This window comes from Mus caroli, unplaced genomic scaffold, assembly GCF_978045245.1.
Source record: "Mus caroli unplaced genomic scaffold, Mus_caroli_1 scaffold_5, whole genome shotgun sequence".
NCBI classification, from domain to species: domain Eukaryota; kingdom Metazoa; phylum Chordata; class Mammalia; order Rodentia; family Muridae; genus Mus; species Mus caroli.
The window spans coordinates 70670704-70689313 of NW_028227260.1; the positions used below are offsets into that span (position 1 = coordinate 70670704).

At 37.3% G+C, this 18610-nt stretch overlaps 1 protein-coding gene across 1 annotated transcript in view; it reads right to left on the reverse strand.

The window, feature by feature from the left end:
* Positions 1-18610, reverse strand: part of Ar (androgen receptor) — a 170776-nt gene that overhangs the window by 13079 nt on the left and 139087 nt on the right. The window contains exon 4 of the mRNA XM_021153485.3: positions 3800-4087. Coding sequence (XP_021009144.1) covers positions 3800-4087 — 288 coding nt within the window. The remainder of the gene's footprint in view (positions 1-3799; positions 4088-18610) is intronic.

Here is an 18610-nt window from a genome sequence, read left to right on the forward strand (position 1 = left end):
ACTTGCCCAAGGTCATGCAGTCAAGGCTGAACTGAAACTGGAACCCATGTTTTAGTTTTCACCTCCATTCCTTAGTGATCTCATGATGGTTATAGCTCAGAGATTATGTGGCTCATTTGCTTTTTCTTATTTATGAGCTCAAGTGTGAGGTCTTCTCTATCAGAATGCTCTCCAGTCACTCACCTACACACTCACTCCCTTCCATTTTCATTTTATTTTAGATCTCAAGTCTCCCAGTCATAAACTCTTCTAGAGTCCCCCATAGCACCACTCTTGGCAGTAATCCTAGTTCCCAGGCCTGTGCTTCTCTCTTCATTGTATTGACAAATGAACAGATTTGATGGAGCCTCAAACTTCAGAGCATTTCTCTTCTGGAAACCTATGGTATAAAAGAATCCCTTGGCTGGACTCCTCCTTATAGAAGTCAAAAGGACGGGCTTAATGAGAGCATATTTAAGGTTCATATGGTGGAAGAGTCCTGGCAATTTGAACCCTGAGCATCTATGCTGTGATGTAGTAGACAGGAAAAAATTGGTTAATAAGTTTTGATCTTCTGGTGAAATGTGTGACTCTGAAGATGCAAGGAGGGGAAAGTATTAAACTGTGCAGGTATCAAAGAAATTCTCTGTACAGATGCTTCCCCTGCTCTCCAACACCAGAGAACTAACAAAAAGGTAAAAAGGGGACATTACCGTTAGGCTGCAATACTAATTAATAGTACTCAGAGCTGCTTACTCAGATACCAACAATACTTGTGCACACACCAACAATGAAAACCACTTGTTTTTCCGACATAGGTACATTCTGTTTGTAATACCTGACAGTTCTTTTAATGCATAGCCATTGAAGTAGCCTGCTCAGACTGCATGGCTAATAAGGGAAGACAGGGGGAAATGGTAGTGTCAGACAATGCTAAACTGTTCTGGTGAAATACAGAGGAATTATGCTCAGGTTTTGAGATACAACCAACAAGGAATAGATGACATTTCTTTGTTTTCTCATTAGAATCCAATCAACATTATTACCAGCAATCATCTATACCACTGGAAATATACAGCTTCATGTCTGGGACAGTGTGTCAGAAACAAGGCCTTGAAACTTCTCGTGCTCCAGTGCAATGACCAGCCAACATCTTCAAAGAAGACCATTCAAACCCGAGGTCAAAATCTGAGCTCTATGGAAGGCTGGTGGCAATTCAGATTGAGCTTAATGAAAGCTCCAATCATCATAATTATAAGCTATAATCTAGAGAGCAGCTACTGTGTTTTTTGTCCTGTATTAGGTATTCTTTATACATAAACTCTGTGCTGATGACAGTTTTCAAAGTGATCTACCATCTCTAAAAAGAGATGAGGGAAGAGCAGCACAAAGTCCTATGATATACTCAAGGTTATATATCAATTCATAGCTAAGATTCCAATCAAGATCCATCTGATTACAAATATACTGTGTCTACATAATTGATTCAAGTGTCTCCTATTTAATTAGAATTATTAATGTACCAGGGACCTCATGAGAAAATTTCCAGATATTATCATCACCACAGAAAATGCACAACAAAATTCATCTGACTAGGTTCTTGTATAGGACAGAAACTCAAATGTTGAATGTGCAAATTACTTGAACTAGTAGGTGATTATGGACAATCTGAATAGCCATTCTTATGAATGCAGTAATCAGCTTCCTTTAGGAGCTATTCTTCTAAATGATTCAGTGTCAGAGGTCATTTCTTCTGGAAAGGCAGATACTAAACTGATTTTGGCTTGCAGATTTGTTAGTGTGAGGAATAGGTTTCCCATGCTGAGGGGTTGAGACATTGACAGCCAGGATTTCCAGGTAAAAGAGATTCTGCCATGTCTAAGACCACTTAGTTAGAAATCAAATGATCTGAGTGTAAGCTCTGTTTCCATTGTTAAGTAACTAATGCAATAATTTAGTTAACTTTTTTGAGCTATGGTGTGTGAAATAGAAATGACGATCATTTTTGAGACTCATATATATGGAGAGGTTGTGAATCCTATAAAATGAGACATGTTAAATATTTGGAAATTGAGATTCTCCATTAAAAATGGCATCAAGGCATCCAGCTGGATACATGATAACAATGCCTTTTTTTTTCTCGTTTGCCTTGTTGCTCCCCATGTGAACTCTCAGTTTTGGCACAGTGTATATCCAGCCACAGTCCTTGGGCTTCCTGCCCAGTAATCTTAGTGGCTACTTAAACACAGTTTTCTGACACGAGAAAGTAGTAGGAAAGTTCTAAAAGCCTTGTGAGTTAGAAATACAAAATGAGTTCTTGATAATCAAAATGCAATGTTTTCAAAGTAGAATGGCCATTATATGATTCAAGTGGCCTTCTAGGAGGTTTTGACCCTCACTGTAAAGCCAAGAATGACAGAAATGGAGGGCCATTACACACAATTGCTAGAGTTCATAAGTTGGGAGTGATTTGGAATTAGGAGAGCCTGGGCTCAAGTTGTGTTTATTTTATTTCATATGTGTCTACTGTCTGTCTGTCTGTCTGTCTGTCTGTCTGTCTGTCTGTCTGTCTGTCTTTCTCAATGCATGCATTCTTGTCTTTAACTTAAGATCATCATGCCTTTTGTGAAAATTTAATTATATGTAAAATAGAAGAGGTTTCTACTTCATAGGGCATTCTTATGATAGTCCAATCAGAAAACTGCCCTTTCCCCCCACTACAGATTTCTGTCTGAACAGCAGTTTTCATTAAGGCATGGGTTAATATTTGACTTGACAGAAGGAGACTTGGTTGTTGATATTTCAAAAGAATCTTTGAATCATATAATCTGAGGATTGGGGAGAATCTTTAAAGAACATATGCTCCACTGCCTTTCAAAATGAGTTCCAAGAGCCACAAGATTGTATGACAGTGACTAGTAATTTATGGCTTAATTGGGGGTAGTGCTGAGGGAGATGAGATGGTGAAGTATTGAAGATTAGGCAAAGATTCTAGCTTTAAATCAATGGAGTCATTTGTATTTGTGTACCATTTTTAAAGAAATAAGCAATTTGTTTGCTAAAGGAATGTTTGTGAATCCATAGATAAAAGATATCTAAAGCTTTCCTAATCAATTATAGTTAAATTAAAAGACTTGTTTAAATTACAGATGGCCTAGCCAAGAAGTTGGTTCCTATTCGCTACTGGAGGAATCCTAAGAAAAGTAAGATAATCACTTGGTAATTCTTACTATGCTATAAACTTTCTCCCCACTATGATTTCTAAAGTGCTATAAAAATTAAGGGTTCCTTGAAGTGGAGTTTAAAAAAAATATCGAGTTAATCCAAAATACTCTTGGTACATACAAATAAAGAAACAATTCTAGAAGGGTAAAGGATAAAAAAAAAGTGGGTTTTGAGCAGAGCTAAGATTAGAACCTAAGTATTCTGAATTCCAATTTTCTTTCTACCATATCATATAAGAATTCCCATGGGATAGCTCAGGCTTAATATTACCTCTGGTGTGGACCTCCACGTTTACACATAGAAGAACATCTTGATGTTTATGTAGCTGTAACTATAAGACATGTGATTTGGGCTCAAATAACAAATTATGATTACTGTGTGTATCAGTGGATTCATGACTAGTATGCTATTTTTTCTTGTGATTTCTGAGTCTCAATTGCCTCAATGTTTACAGTGAGAATTTTTTATATGAAAATCACTTCTCCACAGTGTAGCATCGAGGGCTGCATGAAGCAATGAGTACCTGGCCCAACGAACCATTCAATAATTATGATATCCTGTCTGTATCCCACATCCCCATTCTTCTTTTCCTTACCAGGCAAGGCCTTGGCCCACTTGACCACATGCACAAGCTGCCTCTCTCCAAGCTCATTGAGGCTAGATAGCAAGGCAGCAAAGGAATCTGGCTGGTTGTTGTCATGTCCGGCACACACCACTCCTGGCTCAATGGCTTCCAGGACGTTAAGAAAGATAGGCTGACATTCATAGCCTTCAATGTGTGATACAGTCATCTTTTGGGATGGGTCCTCAGTGGGGCTGCCAGCATTGGAGTTTTCTCCTTCCTCCTGTAGTTTTAGATTTCCAAGTTTCTTCAGCTTACGAGCTATTGAGAAGTAAAAGAAACTTGAATTTATTATCAGTGGCTAAAAATACACATAATACTTACCCTGTTAAGAAAAGTGACTGAGCTAAAATAATAATACTGATAATAATGTTAATAATAATTTCAATAATAATGATAATATCTTCTTTCTTTCTGGTCATAGAGTCCAACCAAGCTTCTTAAGGGCAAGTATATCCTTGAATTAGCTCTGCCTGAATTCAGGCTTCAGTATTTATACCTGGGACATTCATCCAATTGACAGAAACATTCATGACTGATTTATGTATTGATTAATTAACCACACTTACATTGGCAAATATTTGTTATCAGGTAACATAAAGAACATAGGCCATGCTCCAGTTTTTTATAAGAGAAGTAAATACTGATAATTCTAGAAAGTGCCAGAATAGTAAAAACTACAAAAGAGGCATCATGAAGAGGAGAAAAAAAAAAAAAAAAAACCTTTCTGTATGGTGGCTTTTGATCTAGAGCTTAAACACCAATAAGAATTTCATCAGGTAGAAATTGGTAGAAAGGGAATAGGAGCAACCAGAAATCAGTGTGCCCATTAGTTTACATTGCATATATGGAAAGATCGCTATCTACAGTGCTATAAACAGAGTGTGGCCTGGTTTTTAATGTATCATATGTACTATAATAAAAAGTTCAGGCTTTGTCTTATAGGTGATAAGCAAATAATGAACATTGTAAACAAGACAACAATGTAATTGTGTCTATATATAAGATGTCATAGGTTATAGGCAAATTCTGAATGTTGAAAACAAGAGAGTCATGCAAACACATCTGTGTTAGAGAAAATGACTCCAAAGACCTGTTGAATGAAGATCTAGACTTATTACGTGGGTGCTAAAAGGGGTACCAAAAAATACACCAGCTTGGAAATTGGGTCCCTTTTCTCTACACACACATTCTTTTCAACATTGGGAATTGAACATAATCCAAGCTTAGTAAATACTTATCACTGAGCCAATATTTTAAGTTGATCAGGTTTGCTTTGAATTCACTCTGTAACCTGGGCAGGTCCTAGATTTGTAATTCTTCTATCTCAGCTTCCCAAGTAACTGGAAATACAGGCTTTTGCTACCAGGCTTTGTTCTCTTTCACACACACAATAGTATTTAAGGTTCTTTGAGGACAGAAAGGTTGCCACACGCTTATGCCATTGTAGAGTTTCAGAGACTAACTAGATTCACAGCAGTTGAGAATTTAAGTATGAAATGGGAATGAAGTTTAGAAAACATTCTGAAAAATCTTTTATATTTTCAGACTACTATGTCATTCTATGTCACTATGGGAATAGTGAGCAGGGATTTTCTGGTGTTCTACTTCCTACCACACATGATAAGGTGTCTCAGACATTGTCTGAATGCTATTCATATTTGATCATGTACTATAGCACATATTGATCTTTTTCTTTAGCAGAAGTGAGAAAAAGTAAGGTAAAGGGTTAGAACCTGTAATAGGATTAAAAAAAATCCCTGTCTCTATCATCTATCCATAAAATGGAAATCATACTAGAAGGCAGCCAGCCATTAGGATGCTAGATATAATATTGGTTGAGACAACCATAGTAACAGTAACCCCAAACTCAGTCATTAAGAATCATCTTCCTGATATGATCATAGAACACTTGTGTGTGCATGCGCACATGTACACGCACGCACACACACACACACACACACAAACACTTATTTTAAAAGTTCTCTGGTATTCCAATGGTTACTTTGTTCTGTTTTCCCAAGCACTTATATTGATAAGTTTAAATAATTGAAAAGGTTGTAACTCTGAGATCTATCACAAGCTGATGCACTCATAGTAGACCATAAACTATATTTTCTCTAATCTTTTAAAATAATAATTAAATATGTAAAGAAAGACATAAAATAAAGAGAAGCTGATCCCTCAAAGGAAGTGTATAAATGTGATTTAAAAAACCCTACTGCTTCTGGCTCCAAAGAAAAATGACATATCTAGAACAGACGTTAAGCCCTAATTAGAAAAGTAAGATCTTTACTGTAAATTCTATCATAATCTTACTAAGTAAATCAATGTAATAGTAAATTGCATGTTTGTATAAACACCTAGAACAGAGAGAAGCTTTGAGAAGAAAAGAAGGAAAATAAGGAAGTTTTGGAACCCAACCCTGACTGCAAGATGACCTTTTCCAACAATGATTTCTATAGGGTTTGGGTACAGCCAATAATAAAGAGATATGTATAGCCATTGCCAACTTTTACCTCCCATTAAAGACATGAGGATTGGGGTCTGATATGAACCCAGCCTATCTCCTTTCAAAGTGAGAGGCTGGCACTCCCAATGTTTTGATAGTTGGTGAATCCATTTCTTACACTGGGTCTTGTACATAGCACTGCAAAATGATGATGTCTCCAGAATGCCCCTGGTACAGTTCACAGATAAATACCATCCTTATTACTGGTATTTTCTAGTCTTGAATTTAGGTAAAATAATCCCAATAATCTGAACCTCCTCTAACTACAAAATCCACATTCTCTGTTCTTTGTCATGCGGCTTCTCCAAGGAGTCTGAATCCCTAAAGTATTATCTCCTTTGACCATAATCTTTATTCCTGACAATGGAATTTAGTAGCTAGCATCACATCTGGAAATAGAGAATCAAAAACGTATGAAAATACTCAGTTCCCTGCCTAAACAGAAACATACTTGGGGTGCTATAGTGGTGCATAGATTCACAGCTTGGCAAACAGGAAGAGTCCTTAGAAATTATCTTATCCAAGGATCATAGATGCAAATATATTCAGAAGTTACCCAGGAAATGCAGTGTTTCGGTATATGTATAGAATGATTGTCATTCTTCCTGGCCAACAGAAATGAAATGTCTTAGTGCTTTCACAACTCTAGAAGACATTTGTGTACCACATAAAATCTCTCATGAAATACATATATTCTAAGTTGAATTCAACCTTTAGATATAACTTTGAGAATTCTTGTATTAATCCAAAGATTCAAGTCAAAGATGTGGAAGTTGAATCTAGTGAGGGTGAAACAATCTAGTGGCAGAGCTGTGATTAGAACCAGGGCCCGTATTCTTAATTTTAAATCCCTTATGACTATGTCCTCTTCTTCTCCTTCAGTATGTACTTCTCTGAGCACCTTCTTAGTCTTAGAGTATTTTATATAGCCACTATCTCTATGTGACTCTTGAATAGAATTAAGGTAAAGGGAGTACAGATTCAATGCTTGTGTATCACTGGATCTATTTCCAGTGTTGAAAAACACATGTAGCCAGTGACTGATAACAGAAAAGCAGAAATCTAGGACATTTCCATTATCTCAGAGAGTCTACTGAGTAGTGCTGTGAATGTGGCCTGCTTTCTGGGGAAGCTGTTTTAATTGCCATACTACATTAAAGCTATTGATAAAGAAGGAACAAATCCAAAATGGATCATATAAACATGAATCCACTGGATTTTATTCAGTGGGCACAGGAACAAAGAGTAGTTGGTGTTGTTACAATCAATGAGAATTAGTCTGTTGCCACTACTCTGCACAATGACCAAAATCTCAGTGAGGTGATAACTGATGGGCCAAAACAGATTCATTTGCAGCAAGATCAATATGCAAAGACACTGTGAGGAAAGTTCATTGAGACAAAATTATCCCTATTTCTTTGAATTGTGCCAATCAGAACTTCCTTGTCATTTTCATATCTTCTACAGTTATGAGGCATCTGCTTGAGGAAGAGAGTGTGCATTCCCATTTGTCCTCAGGAGCCCGGTAACATGCTGTCTGTGTGACCATAGTGGCTCAAGCCGCACCAGGTGTTCTGAGCAATCTGCCTGAAGAGCGTGACTGCACTAAATATAATTGAAATCGGATTCCATTCATTCTGTGGGGATCCTCTGTTCTCTCTCTCTGCAGCAGAGGCCAGCATGTTGCTAGACGACTTGGAATCCTAGACAATGAAGCTTGCTAGTCTCAGCTGTTACTCAGTGCCCAAGGCCTTGTTTTCTTCCATGAAGGCCACCCCCATGCTCCTCCCTTCCCCTGCACCTGAGCCCCAGAGTCAAAAACAATTCTCTATATGAGGTACATACCAACTAACCACCATATCAAGGCAGAGGCTTACTTAGACTGAATGGCAAAACAGAGAGGGGGGCAGTGAAAGTGGGTTAGTTGTAATAGAGTAGGAACTGCTCTACATCTCATGACTGCTTTTATACTTAGCTTAAAGTGGTGGAAAGAAAAGGCTCTCACGAGGTATGACCTTGTTGCCATCTGATGTTCCTGGTCCTGGAAAGCTTGTATGCTGGTATCAGCTCAGGCACAGTGTGTTTCTGTAGAGACTACCTCTACAGCACAAAGAGAGCTTTTAAAAATCAGGCTTCCTGCTATGTTTCTGAGGAGGTCTGCATGTGCTTTGTAGCTACTCTAGCCACAACGATTTTTCGGGATGTTTCCAGATTAATTTCTAGTTTTCTAGGATTATATACCCTGTCTCTCTTAGGCAGAGGAGAAGTGTAGGCAATGTTTCTGTAGTCTTTGAAACTTTAAATTACTATACCCAAAGTTAAGGATGCCTCTCTTGCCTTTATTTCATCATGGAATTTGGAGTATCAAAGAATTACCTTCTCTGGGAAACTAAGTTTTAGGATGTCCTCTATGATTCTGAGTCCCACAAGTATATGCATCTTCTTTCAGTTATGCAATCTAGTAATAATCTAGTTGTTATGAAAGTACTGAGAAAATGATATTAACATTCCAACTCAGTTGAGTGTTAAGGGTTTAGTTGAATCAAGTAAGGTCATACTACTGAGCTCTTTCCTTTAAGACCATGATCATTTGAGGGAATTAACAAAAAGACAATTCTCTGACTTTAAAAGTCAGGTCCACCCCCAAAGAAATGTAGCTCTCCATCCCAAAGGAGCCATCAACTACCAGTAGCTCCTCAAGTAGCCTTAGAGTCTAGGTACCCCTTCATCTTCCATGCTGTATATTTGAACTGACTGGATCTTGCATAGGTCTTTAACTTAACAACAGCTGCTGTGAGTTGATGTACGCAGTAGGTGTTTCATGTCCACCATACAGCATTTACACAGCATTCCTCCTCATCTGCCAGCTCTTTCATTCTTTCTGCTTCTTCTTCCAGGATGCTTCCTGAGCCATGGTAGGGTGGAGGGCAATGAGTGGGAGTAAATAAATGCTATTCTGAAGTGACAGAATTCTTCATATGACTTTTGGCCTAGAGAGTTTTGGGGCTCTGGCCTAAATCATATCAGTTATCATTCCATCTACTAGTATTAGAGTTAGTAGATCTTACTACATGACTTTAGGTCAGAGGAATCCTAGATTATGAGCCAAGATAGTGTTCTCCACTCATAGTGATTTTTTTTCCTCATTCATGGAGAAAGTGACTATTTAAAAACACTTAGGTGGGGGTGTTGGAGTGCAAATGTGAATATATATATATACATATATATATATATATATATATATATTCCCCCCTCAGGAATAAAATACTGTTTTGAAAATAAAGACTCTGGAGTTAGAGTGTCTGATTAGTAGCCATAAGTCTATTCTTGTGAAACTCAGGGCAAGATTAAGTTTCTCTGTGCCTCAGTTAACTTATGTGTAAGATGGAGATAATAGATCTAAATCATAAGATTGTTTGAAGGAATAGAGACGCCATGGTGGCATCTCAGGTTATAAAACAAATTCCACAACACTGAAAAGACTCACACATGGTGAAATATCCTCTGAGTTCCAGGAGGAAGAAGAAAAAACATGACGCTGGAATTTAAAAATATAATATAAAAGACTTATTAGTGGGTACAGGTATTATCAGTCTTATGGCATGTAGAGTCAGGAACAAATCATTTCTTTTCTATTATACTTTTCTAATCTACTTGGTGAAAATCAAATAATTAGGAGGAAATAAAGTAAGCCTCATGAGACCTTTCTGGATCCTGTGAAAGTACAGTCAACAGGTGAGTGGACCTCTGGCAAGAAACACTCTGAGGAGTTCCTTGTAGTGGCAATTATGAACAGTATCATTTTTCATTTTGGTTGAAAGTTTGAAGGGCACACTGACAGCTTTCAGAATCATTGCACACAGCAAGATCAAAGTCGCATGGTTGTGATTTCACAAAGCATTGGGTGGGGGGAATATGTGTATACTGCTTAGCACAGAGTAAATTAGGTATGCCAATAGATGATGGCTTTCACTCTTACTGAGCAGCACAATACTCCATGTCTATATTCTTTATCCTAAACAGATGAATGTTCTGGAAAAAAAGTAACTTTTTTTCTGAAATTTACAATTTCCACTGTGACGAAAATCTAATAGGAAAGAGAATGAGAATTCAAAGGATTACTTGCTATCACCAGCAGAGCTCTGAGAAGCTGATGAATGTCTTCAAAAGGCTCTGTGGAAAGGCCAAGTGAACTTTAATATGTGGTCCCACCTCTTTTCAAATCAGAACAGCAGTAATAGAGTTTACACTTACATTTAGGTGGATAAAATTCAGATTTTTTTTTTGAAAAAATATTTCAGTTTCAGAAAAAGTGTTTGGGGAACCTGGATGTTGTCTCTGCTTTATCTCACCTTATTTTATAGATGGGGATGCTAAAGGGCAAAGGGAAATCTTGCCAAAGCACATAGTTAGTGGTAGAACAAAAGACAGACTTGGGTGTGTTCTCTCAGGGTTAGGTATGCTTGCCTTTCTGTCGGCCCCACCAGTATGTTATTAGTAAGAAGGGTTAGAAGCAGGAACTGGAACTAGATTGAGAAAAATTAGGACAGGGATAACAGGTAGAGAACAAAGCCAGTCTTTGGCAAGCATGGTGTGAGAGCTTAGCAGGAGAACGCGACCAAATGGGATTAATAAATGTATGACGAATACCCTCTCAGGCAAGAAGGCTCCTTGATCCCCACCCGCGCCTGCTGCTGTCTCTCATTCTCCTAGTTTCAATTCTTGGTCAGGGGAATAGCCAGGGGAAAGAATATCAAATTTTATCTTTCAAGGTTTATGTTGGACTATTTAGTCTAATGGTTTTTAGTTTGTGGAGGAGTAAACATAATTAATAATAGAATGATATGCAATGCTGTACATCCTTGCCAAAGCATAGAAACTATTTCCAAGTCTCCCTTCTCTGACTTGCTGAGCCAGAGGAAAGGGGTCCACTGTCCAGATGCCATCCCGAGTGAGGACCACAGGGTCATTACCTCAAACCTGCTCCTGAGAAATTGTAGAGCCTGGAAGTGGTTTTGCATACCAGGCTTTTCCACTGGAAAAAGTAACTACATGAATTTAGAGCATACATGCTTTTACAATTACATTTAAACTGACATTAAAAACAAATGCGAAACAGCCCATGCTGAACAGGTCAGCATGACCTGGAAAGCAAATGAGAGGGTTTTTTCTTTTCTTTTCTTAAAAAAAAGAAGAAAGAAAAGTGAAAAAAAAGGGAGGGGGAGCCCCAATGTTAATAACATTAATTTTGTCAGTCTGTTATAAATAAAAAACAAAACAAAAAGACATTGGTGTATTAATGGTTTTATTACAGGAAATTTTCACTACCTGAAATATTCAGTGTTCAAGCAAATAGAAGGAAGTTAAAAAAACAAAGCACATTTGCATTTCAATTCAAGTTCGAGAGGTTCTCATTGGTCAGATTTAAATTTTGTCCACAGGACAAGGGAATGGTTCTCCCAAAGTCCTTCCTTGCTTTTGTATTCCCCAGAATATGGCCAAGTAAAGGGAAATAGAAAGATTGTATGCATATATGCCAGGGTACCATGGTGTGTGTGTGTGTGTGTGTGTGTGTGTGTGTGTGTTTGTCCTTGTGCATGTTTGTGTAGGAAGTGACTTGAAAAGGGACAGGGAAGAAAAGCCAAGTCCAAATCCAGGAGGGAGAGCATGCATTTTTACTTTCATGTTTTGTCTGTTCAGGCCTTGTGTGCTATGCCTCCAACAGGAGGAGCTGACTTTCAATATGGAGGTTGTGGGAAGACAGAACAAAACACTGTAAATGCTAAGTATCTTATCTAATACATTGATACAATATTTGAAGTGTCTGAGGAAGTCTCACAGCTGATCTGATTAGATAGAGGCAAGAGTTTTCAGTGAGGGAGCAGTGGGGCGTGGAGGAAGCACTCAGGTGTAAAGAAGGAAAGGCCGACCCACTTCCTCCACTGGCCCAGCCTTGGAGGGAAACAAAGGAGGCACGCAATGCTTGGCAGATTTGCCTTCTTCTGCTGTGTAGTAAGTGCAGGTTATGTGGGCTACTGAAAACAGAGTCACCTTGACTTTGGAGAGAAGAAGACTATCTCACTCTGATTTTTAACTCCAGGATTTTAAGAGAGGGGCTGGCTGGTGTTTCTGGGAGAAGCAAAAATTTGGTCCTTCTTCCCTGTCTGTGGATCAGCAACTTCCTTCAGCTCTTTTATATAGTCTCTGGTTGAAAGCTGGGGTCTTTGGCAGAAATCAGAAGAGTCTTTTTATTTATTTATTTTTTTTACTGTCTGGTCATTTTGAACTACATGTGATTGCCAAATGAGAATTTTCCTAATATGGAAGAGTGGTTGTGATTGAAGGTAGTGGTTTAAGGATGGGCTTGGAGCCCCTATGCTAAAAAATCAGATGCTCGAGTCAGTTCTTCTGAGATAGGAAGAATTGTGCACAAGTGGAGAGAGGGGTGGTTGCCATTTTGGAAAAGGCGCGTCCATGCCTTCCAAGTTTTCTCATCTTGAAGAAAGAGTTGAGATGAAGAAATAGACAATTGCTATTTGAGGATTTATTTTTCTTTTCTGCCTTAGTGACACATGTACTTAAGAACTTCAGCATGAGTATGTGTTTATGTATCCCTCCATATACTCTAGACAAGAAATAATTTTTCAGAGTAAGAATATGAGGCGGCAGAGAACAGTAAGGTAAAATTTAATGTTTTCATTACAGCCATTCAAAGACAAACAATAATTCTTTCATGATGGTATTCTGAGTTTGTTTGCATCAGCCAAAATGTCCCATAAAAATCTTGGTATCCTTACTCAGCCTGGAAATGAAATCATTTACAAATGAATCTCTCTGTGCCTTATAGTTCAGTAGTCAAAGCTTCCATACCTTATTGCCTGTCAAGAAGAAAGAATCCCCAATCTCTTTTGGTTTCAGAATTGCCAACATGATACTTTACTGTGCTGGCTTGGGCTAGTTGAGATCTATATTTCTTAGTTTCAAATGCAAGTCCAAATTTTCTGATAGTGATTAGTTATTACATAATTTTAGTTTCTGTTGGTTAGAAGCATCAAATGTCCCTTACTTCCCACTTCAGCCTCAGAAACCTTTATTCAACTGGATGGTAAAGAAGGAATTGGCACATCTGGGTTAATATTTAGCACCGATTATTTGGACTAAGTAAAATGGAATCTGATGACAAAAGAGGTTATCCACGATAGTAATTATATTTCCAGTTTGCTATTTAGACATAAATTGTTATGGAAATATTATCAATAACTTCATCTGTGTGTTTTATTTCTTTCTTATTGAGCACATATTTCTTTCCCTAGTTCTAAGTAGCATTCTCTCAAAAGATGTCCAAATGTCTCTAAAAGGCTACCATACCCAGGTAAATTGTATGAGTTCAGTACAATAAGGAACATATCTCACATTTTATAAGCAGAAATAGAATGATTTCTAATGATCAGTTAAGGGACCGAAGTTAATAGAACTCAGTGGTTAATAGCACTGCCTGCTCTTCCAAATGTCCTGAGAGTTCAATTCTTAGCACCCACATGGCAGCTCACAACTGTCTGTAATTCAGTCCCAGGGGGATCTGATGCCCTCACACCAAGGCACATAAAATATAATCAAATTAGAAGTTTAATTATAAAAATATAAAACTTTTTCTTAGAACACTATATTTGCAAAGTACATAGCTCTCTATATGTTGTATGTTGTGTGTTCTCTCTATTCTTTTCAATATATTAGAAAATATGACATTATCTTTTCTCTCTCAAGATCAAATTTGGGCTTTTGGATCTCTCATAACAAAAGTAAACACCAGCACAGTTTAAGAATTCAAATATTTTGAGGAGATGCTTTACAAACAAGATTCAAGTATTAGATATGGAATATCATCAATTTTGATGATTAGAAAAATATTACTTAGCTCTAAGCATAGTTCTCTAAAAGTAAGTACACAGAAACAGAGCACATCTATGTACTTTCACAAATATCTGTTTTGGAGGTAAGAGAGAAAAATCTATGGTCTCCTCACAACAAGTTCCTTTGAAAAGAAGCAAAGTTTCTTCCTTTTGAAGTGTGTGTGTGTGTGTGTGTGTGTATACAACTAGAAGATGGCAATGGTGGCCACAGGTAGAAGGCTTCAAGTGTTGACTAAAGAGTAAATAAAAAACCAAAGGACCAAAGAGCAAGAATTAAAAGCCACTTCTCATAGCAGAGAAAGAAAAGTCTGTACTGGTACCTGGGAAAACAAAGAGAGATCAATCTTTACCTAAAAAGGATTAGAAAGTACAATAATTACCGTGTACCCATGACATGATGATGTCTTTACTATTGTATGAATTTTATAAGAAATAGGATTTCTGTCATATAGCTGGTGAAAATGAGGCTCAGAAAGATCTACAGATTTTCACAAGTTCAGCAAAATAGTAAACTGGCAAAATAAGAATTTTAGACACAGGTCTAGAATCCAGGTCTATGTCTAAGTCTATCATGTTATTTCTACTATAGCTACCACAGGAATTTGGTTTACAGAAAAGGACTTGTATTGTAGTTCACTGGTAGTTTTTGTCTAATGTGTTGAGTCTTCAGGGTTCATCTTCAACATCACAACAAATACCTCAAAGTTCTAAGTACCAGCCATACATTATACATATTGATGCTCAGACATAGTGAAAATTTGCTCCTCTGTACATTGTTTGGTGATGTAGAGCTCTTGAAGTACTTAGGTATCTGAGAATTGTGTATAAAAACAGTACTTCTTAGAACTGAGACTCAATGCTTGCATTCTTAGTGTAGTGGCTTGAATGAAATGGCTCCCATATGACCAAAGGGAGTGGCACTATTAGGATTTGTTGGAGTAAGTGTGGCATGGCTAAAGGAAGTGTGTCTCTGGAGGTGGGTTTGAAGTTCCAGATGCTCAAGCTGGGTGTACCTGTAGATTCAGATGCAGAATTTTAGTTACTTCTCCAGCACCATGTCTTCCTGTCTGCCACCATGCTTCCTGCCATGATGATAATGGCCTAAACCTTGGAACAGCAAACTGGCCCCAATTAAATGTTTTCCTTTATAAGAGTTGCTGTAGTCACAGTGTTTCTTCATATTTATAGACACTCTAACTAAGATATCCAGGCTAAGGACAATTTAGACTCTAAGTCTGGAGAGTTGAGGAAAAAATGAAAAAACAAAAAACAAAACCAAAAAATGAACAAAAACCAGTACTTGAGTTCTTTATTGTTGTTGTTATTATAATAATAATAATTATTATTATTGTTCCTTTTTATATGCTAGGTATATGCCCTACCACTGAGCTGTATTTGTTTTGTTTTAGAAATGGAACATAGATATGTTGCCAAGGCTGACCTAGAACTCACAATTCTCCTCTTTCAGCCCTTTGAATGCTAGGATTTCAGGAATGCACCATTGTATTTGTTTCTCAAATTGTTAAGTGTGTTTGTAACAATTTGCCAAATGTCAAACATTAAATACAGAAAAGTCTGTCATTGAATCTTCCCATCATGTTGGTGTTCCTACTATGTATGGGGATGCTTATCTGACAATGTTCACCAAAACTGTTAGTGGCCACTCTCAATAATGCTGGAATATATACTATTTCTTAAAATAATGTTTCTAGCATGGTCTTTGGGACAATATTATATGACTATGCCTACTAGTTGTTATGGGTAATATCTGTCCTTTTGTCTTCTATCCTTTGTGAGAGACAAGCATGGTATAGATATTTTTGGCATACTTTATTGGAGTTAGTAGCTATGGGTATGCTAAAAATGGACTACTTTTGTTTGTTAATGCATACTTTACTGATTTATCCAGTAAATGATGACTTACAGATCTGGGAAATGGATGAAATTAATTAGGTAAAATTTTTGCTCACAGAATAAAGTTTTTATTTATACTGATTTTTAATTTAAAGCAGTGTTTTCCAGAAAGCAATGTTTTGGTAGGATATTAAATGGTATTATGTGAAAAGGGAGACCTGAAATTTAATTTAGTTTGGGAATCCTCAGTTATAAAGCTTTTGAGTTTATTTTATTACAGTATTCATCAAGACCTATCATATCCAGTGCAAATCTTCCTAAGGATTGTAATATGCAGGTTTCTTTTCCTCATTTGAACTTAGAAATCAGTTTCTCTAAAACATGCATTGATATAGTTTTCTATGAGCTCACACGGGGAAACTGTGGTCAAGATCAAGGCAACTGATATTTAGTGCATAGATAGGTTCTTCATACAAGTCAATTGCTTGGGTCTAGGCCAGTTTCTTTTTTGCATGTTCAGTACTTGCAGATTTCAATCTCAAGTAGAGGTAAGTAGACCCCAAGAACCAAGAAAATTTGAAGTTAAAAATCTCTGTTTCATTCTGCATGGTGCGCCACTCTTCCTTTTGTAAAATGTAAACCCTTGCCAACATAACATTTAAGCTGCCAAAAGTTCTCTTAAAACACATAAACAAGTAGCAACATGACATGTGGTCATGTCTGTCTGGCAACCGTAAATTTTCAACTGCTTGAAATCGGGTTCACATTCAGTGTGGTCACAGCTTCCTTCCCTGTTTTCCTGTCCCTGGCCATGTTAAATCACTTGCTGGTCTGTAAAGCCTCTTCATAGTTTTTATGTCTCTGTGAATTTTTTTCAAGCTGTGCTCATGGCCTTTAATGGCCCTTCTCTTGCATCTCACTAAATTTCTCTTTAATAATTATCTACTTATACCTTAAGAGTAATGTATAATCATAATTGCCATCTCCTTTATTTAACATATTTTAAAATATTTATGTATTTACTATGTGTATATCTGTGTACATATGTGTACATGCATATGTGCATTCATGTGCATGTATGTTTGAATGTGTCACACTGCAGGTGTAGAGGTCAGAGCACAATCTGAGGAAGTTGGTTATCTCTCTGTACCACATAGTTTCCAAAGATCAAGTATGGGTTGTAGGCCTTGACAGCAATTGCCTTCACCCACTGAACAATCTCCTTTGTCCTATATGATTTTAAAAACATACATTAAAACTCTGTTATCAGGATCAGCCTCCCAATATGTCCACATAAACTCTGGTACATATTTAGCACTCAAGAGATACTGAAAAAATGCATTTGTAGATGAGTGAGTGCATAGAGAGAGGAATTTACTTCAATTAATAAAAATATGCACAAAAAGCATTGTATTTTAGCCTTGTAATCATTTTCTTGCATTGTAGATATCTGATATTGAAGGAGCAATGCTGTACTTCTCTTGTAGTCTTGTAGGGAGCAAATGATGAGATAACTGCATAAAAACTATCTTCAACAATGGAAAGTACTATTTATGGTGGCATCAGACTTCTGCCAGGAATCCCTGAGCTATATTCTTAACTACAGAACTCATTGACATTGTGAAAACTCACATACTTGTTAAGGTTTTATCCTTCTACACAAATTTCAATGTCTTAGTAGTAAAGATTCCTCTCAATTAATCTTTTTGCTTATTGAGGAAGTTCAATGTTACAGTCCTAGCTCACCTGGAACTTACTATGTAGCTGAGCTAGCATTAAAGTTGTGATATACCTATCTTAGCCCCACAAATATTAGGATAATAAGCTCAAATGAACTTGGAAATAAATGTACACTTCATTAAATCTTACATGCTCTGGGTCCCCATGGTCTTTGCCTTCTTGTAGGTGGTAGCTAGTACCCAAAATTCATGTACAGTCTACAGGATGACTCAGTCCAGGGCAAGGGATAGTTGAGTCCATGCTACTTACTATGTACTGAGAACTCAAGAGTCCCAGAACATAAAAACAAAAACTATTTGCCTAGGGAAATAAGAACAAGTGGGAACTGATCATAGGAAAGTTTCAGAAAAGAAGGTGGCAGGAGGGCTGGTTCTGTTTTTGCAATTCCATTTTGGAAACTGGAAGTGTTTCTTGGAAAGTCCAAAGCAATGCACACATTTATCTGAATTACACACTGGGTAATAATCACCACCAATTTGCTGAAGGGAAGGTCTTTATCCAGACAGTAAAGCATTTTCTTTTTTTTTTTTTTTTTTTTTCGAGACAGGGTTTCTCTGTATAGCACTGGCTGTCCTGGAACTCACTTTGTAAACCAGGCTGGCCTCGAACTCAGAAATCCGCCTGCCTCTGCCTCCCGAGTGCTGGGATTAAAGGCGTGTGCCACCACGCCCGGCAAGCATTTTCTTAAATGAACAAATAGGTAAGGCATTTAAATTCTTTAAGCAGTTCCTGATATATGGATTACAAATGCAGCTAGACATTAATCAA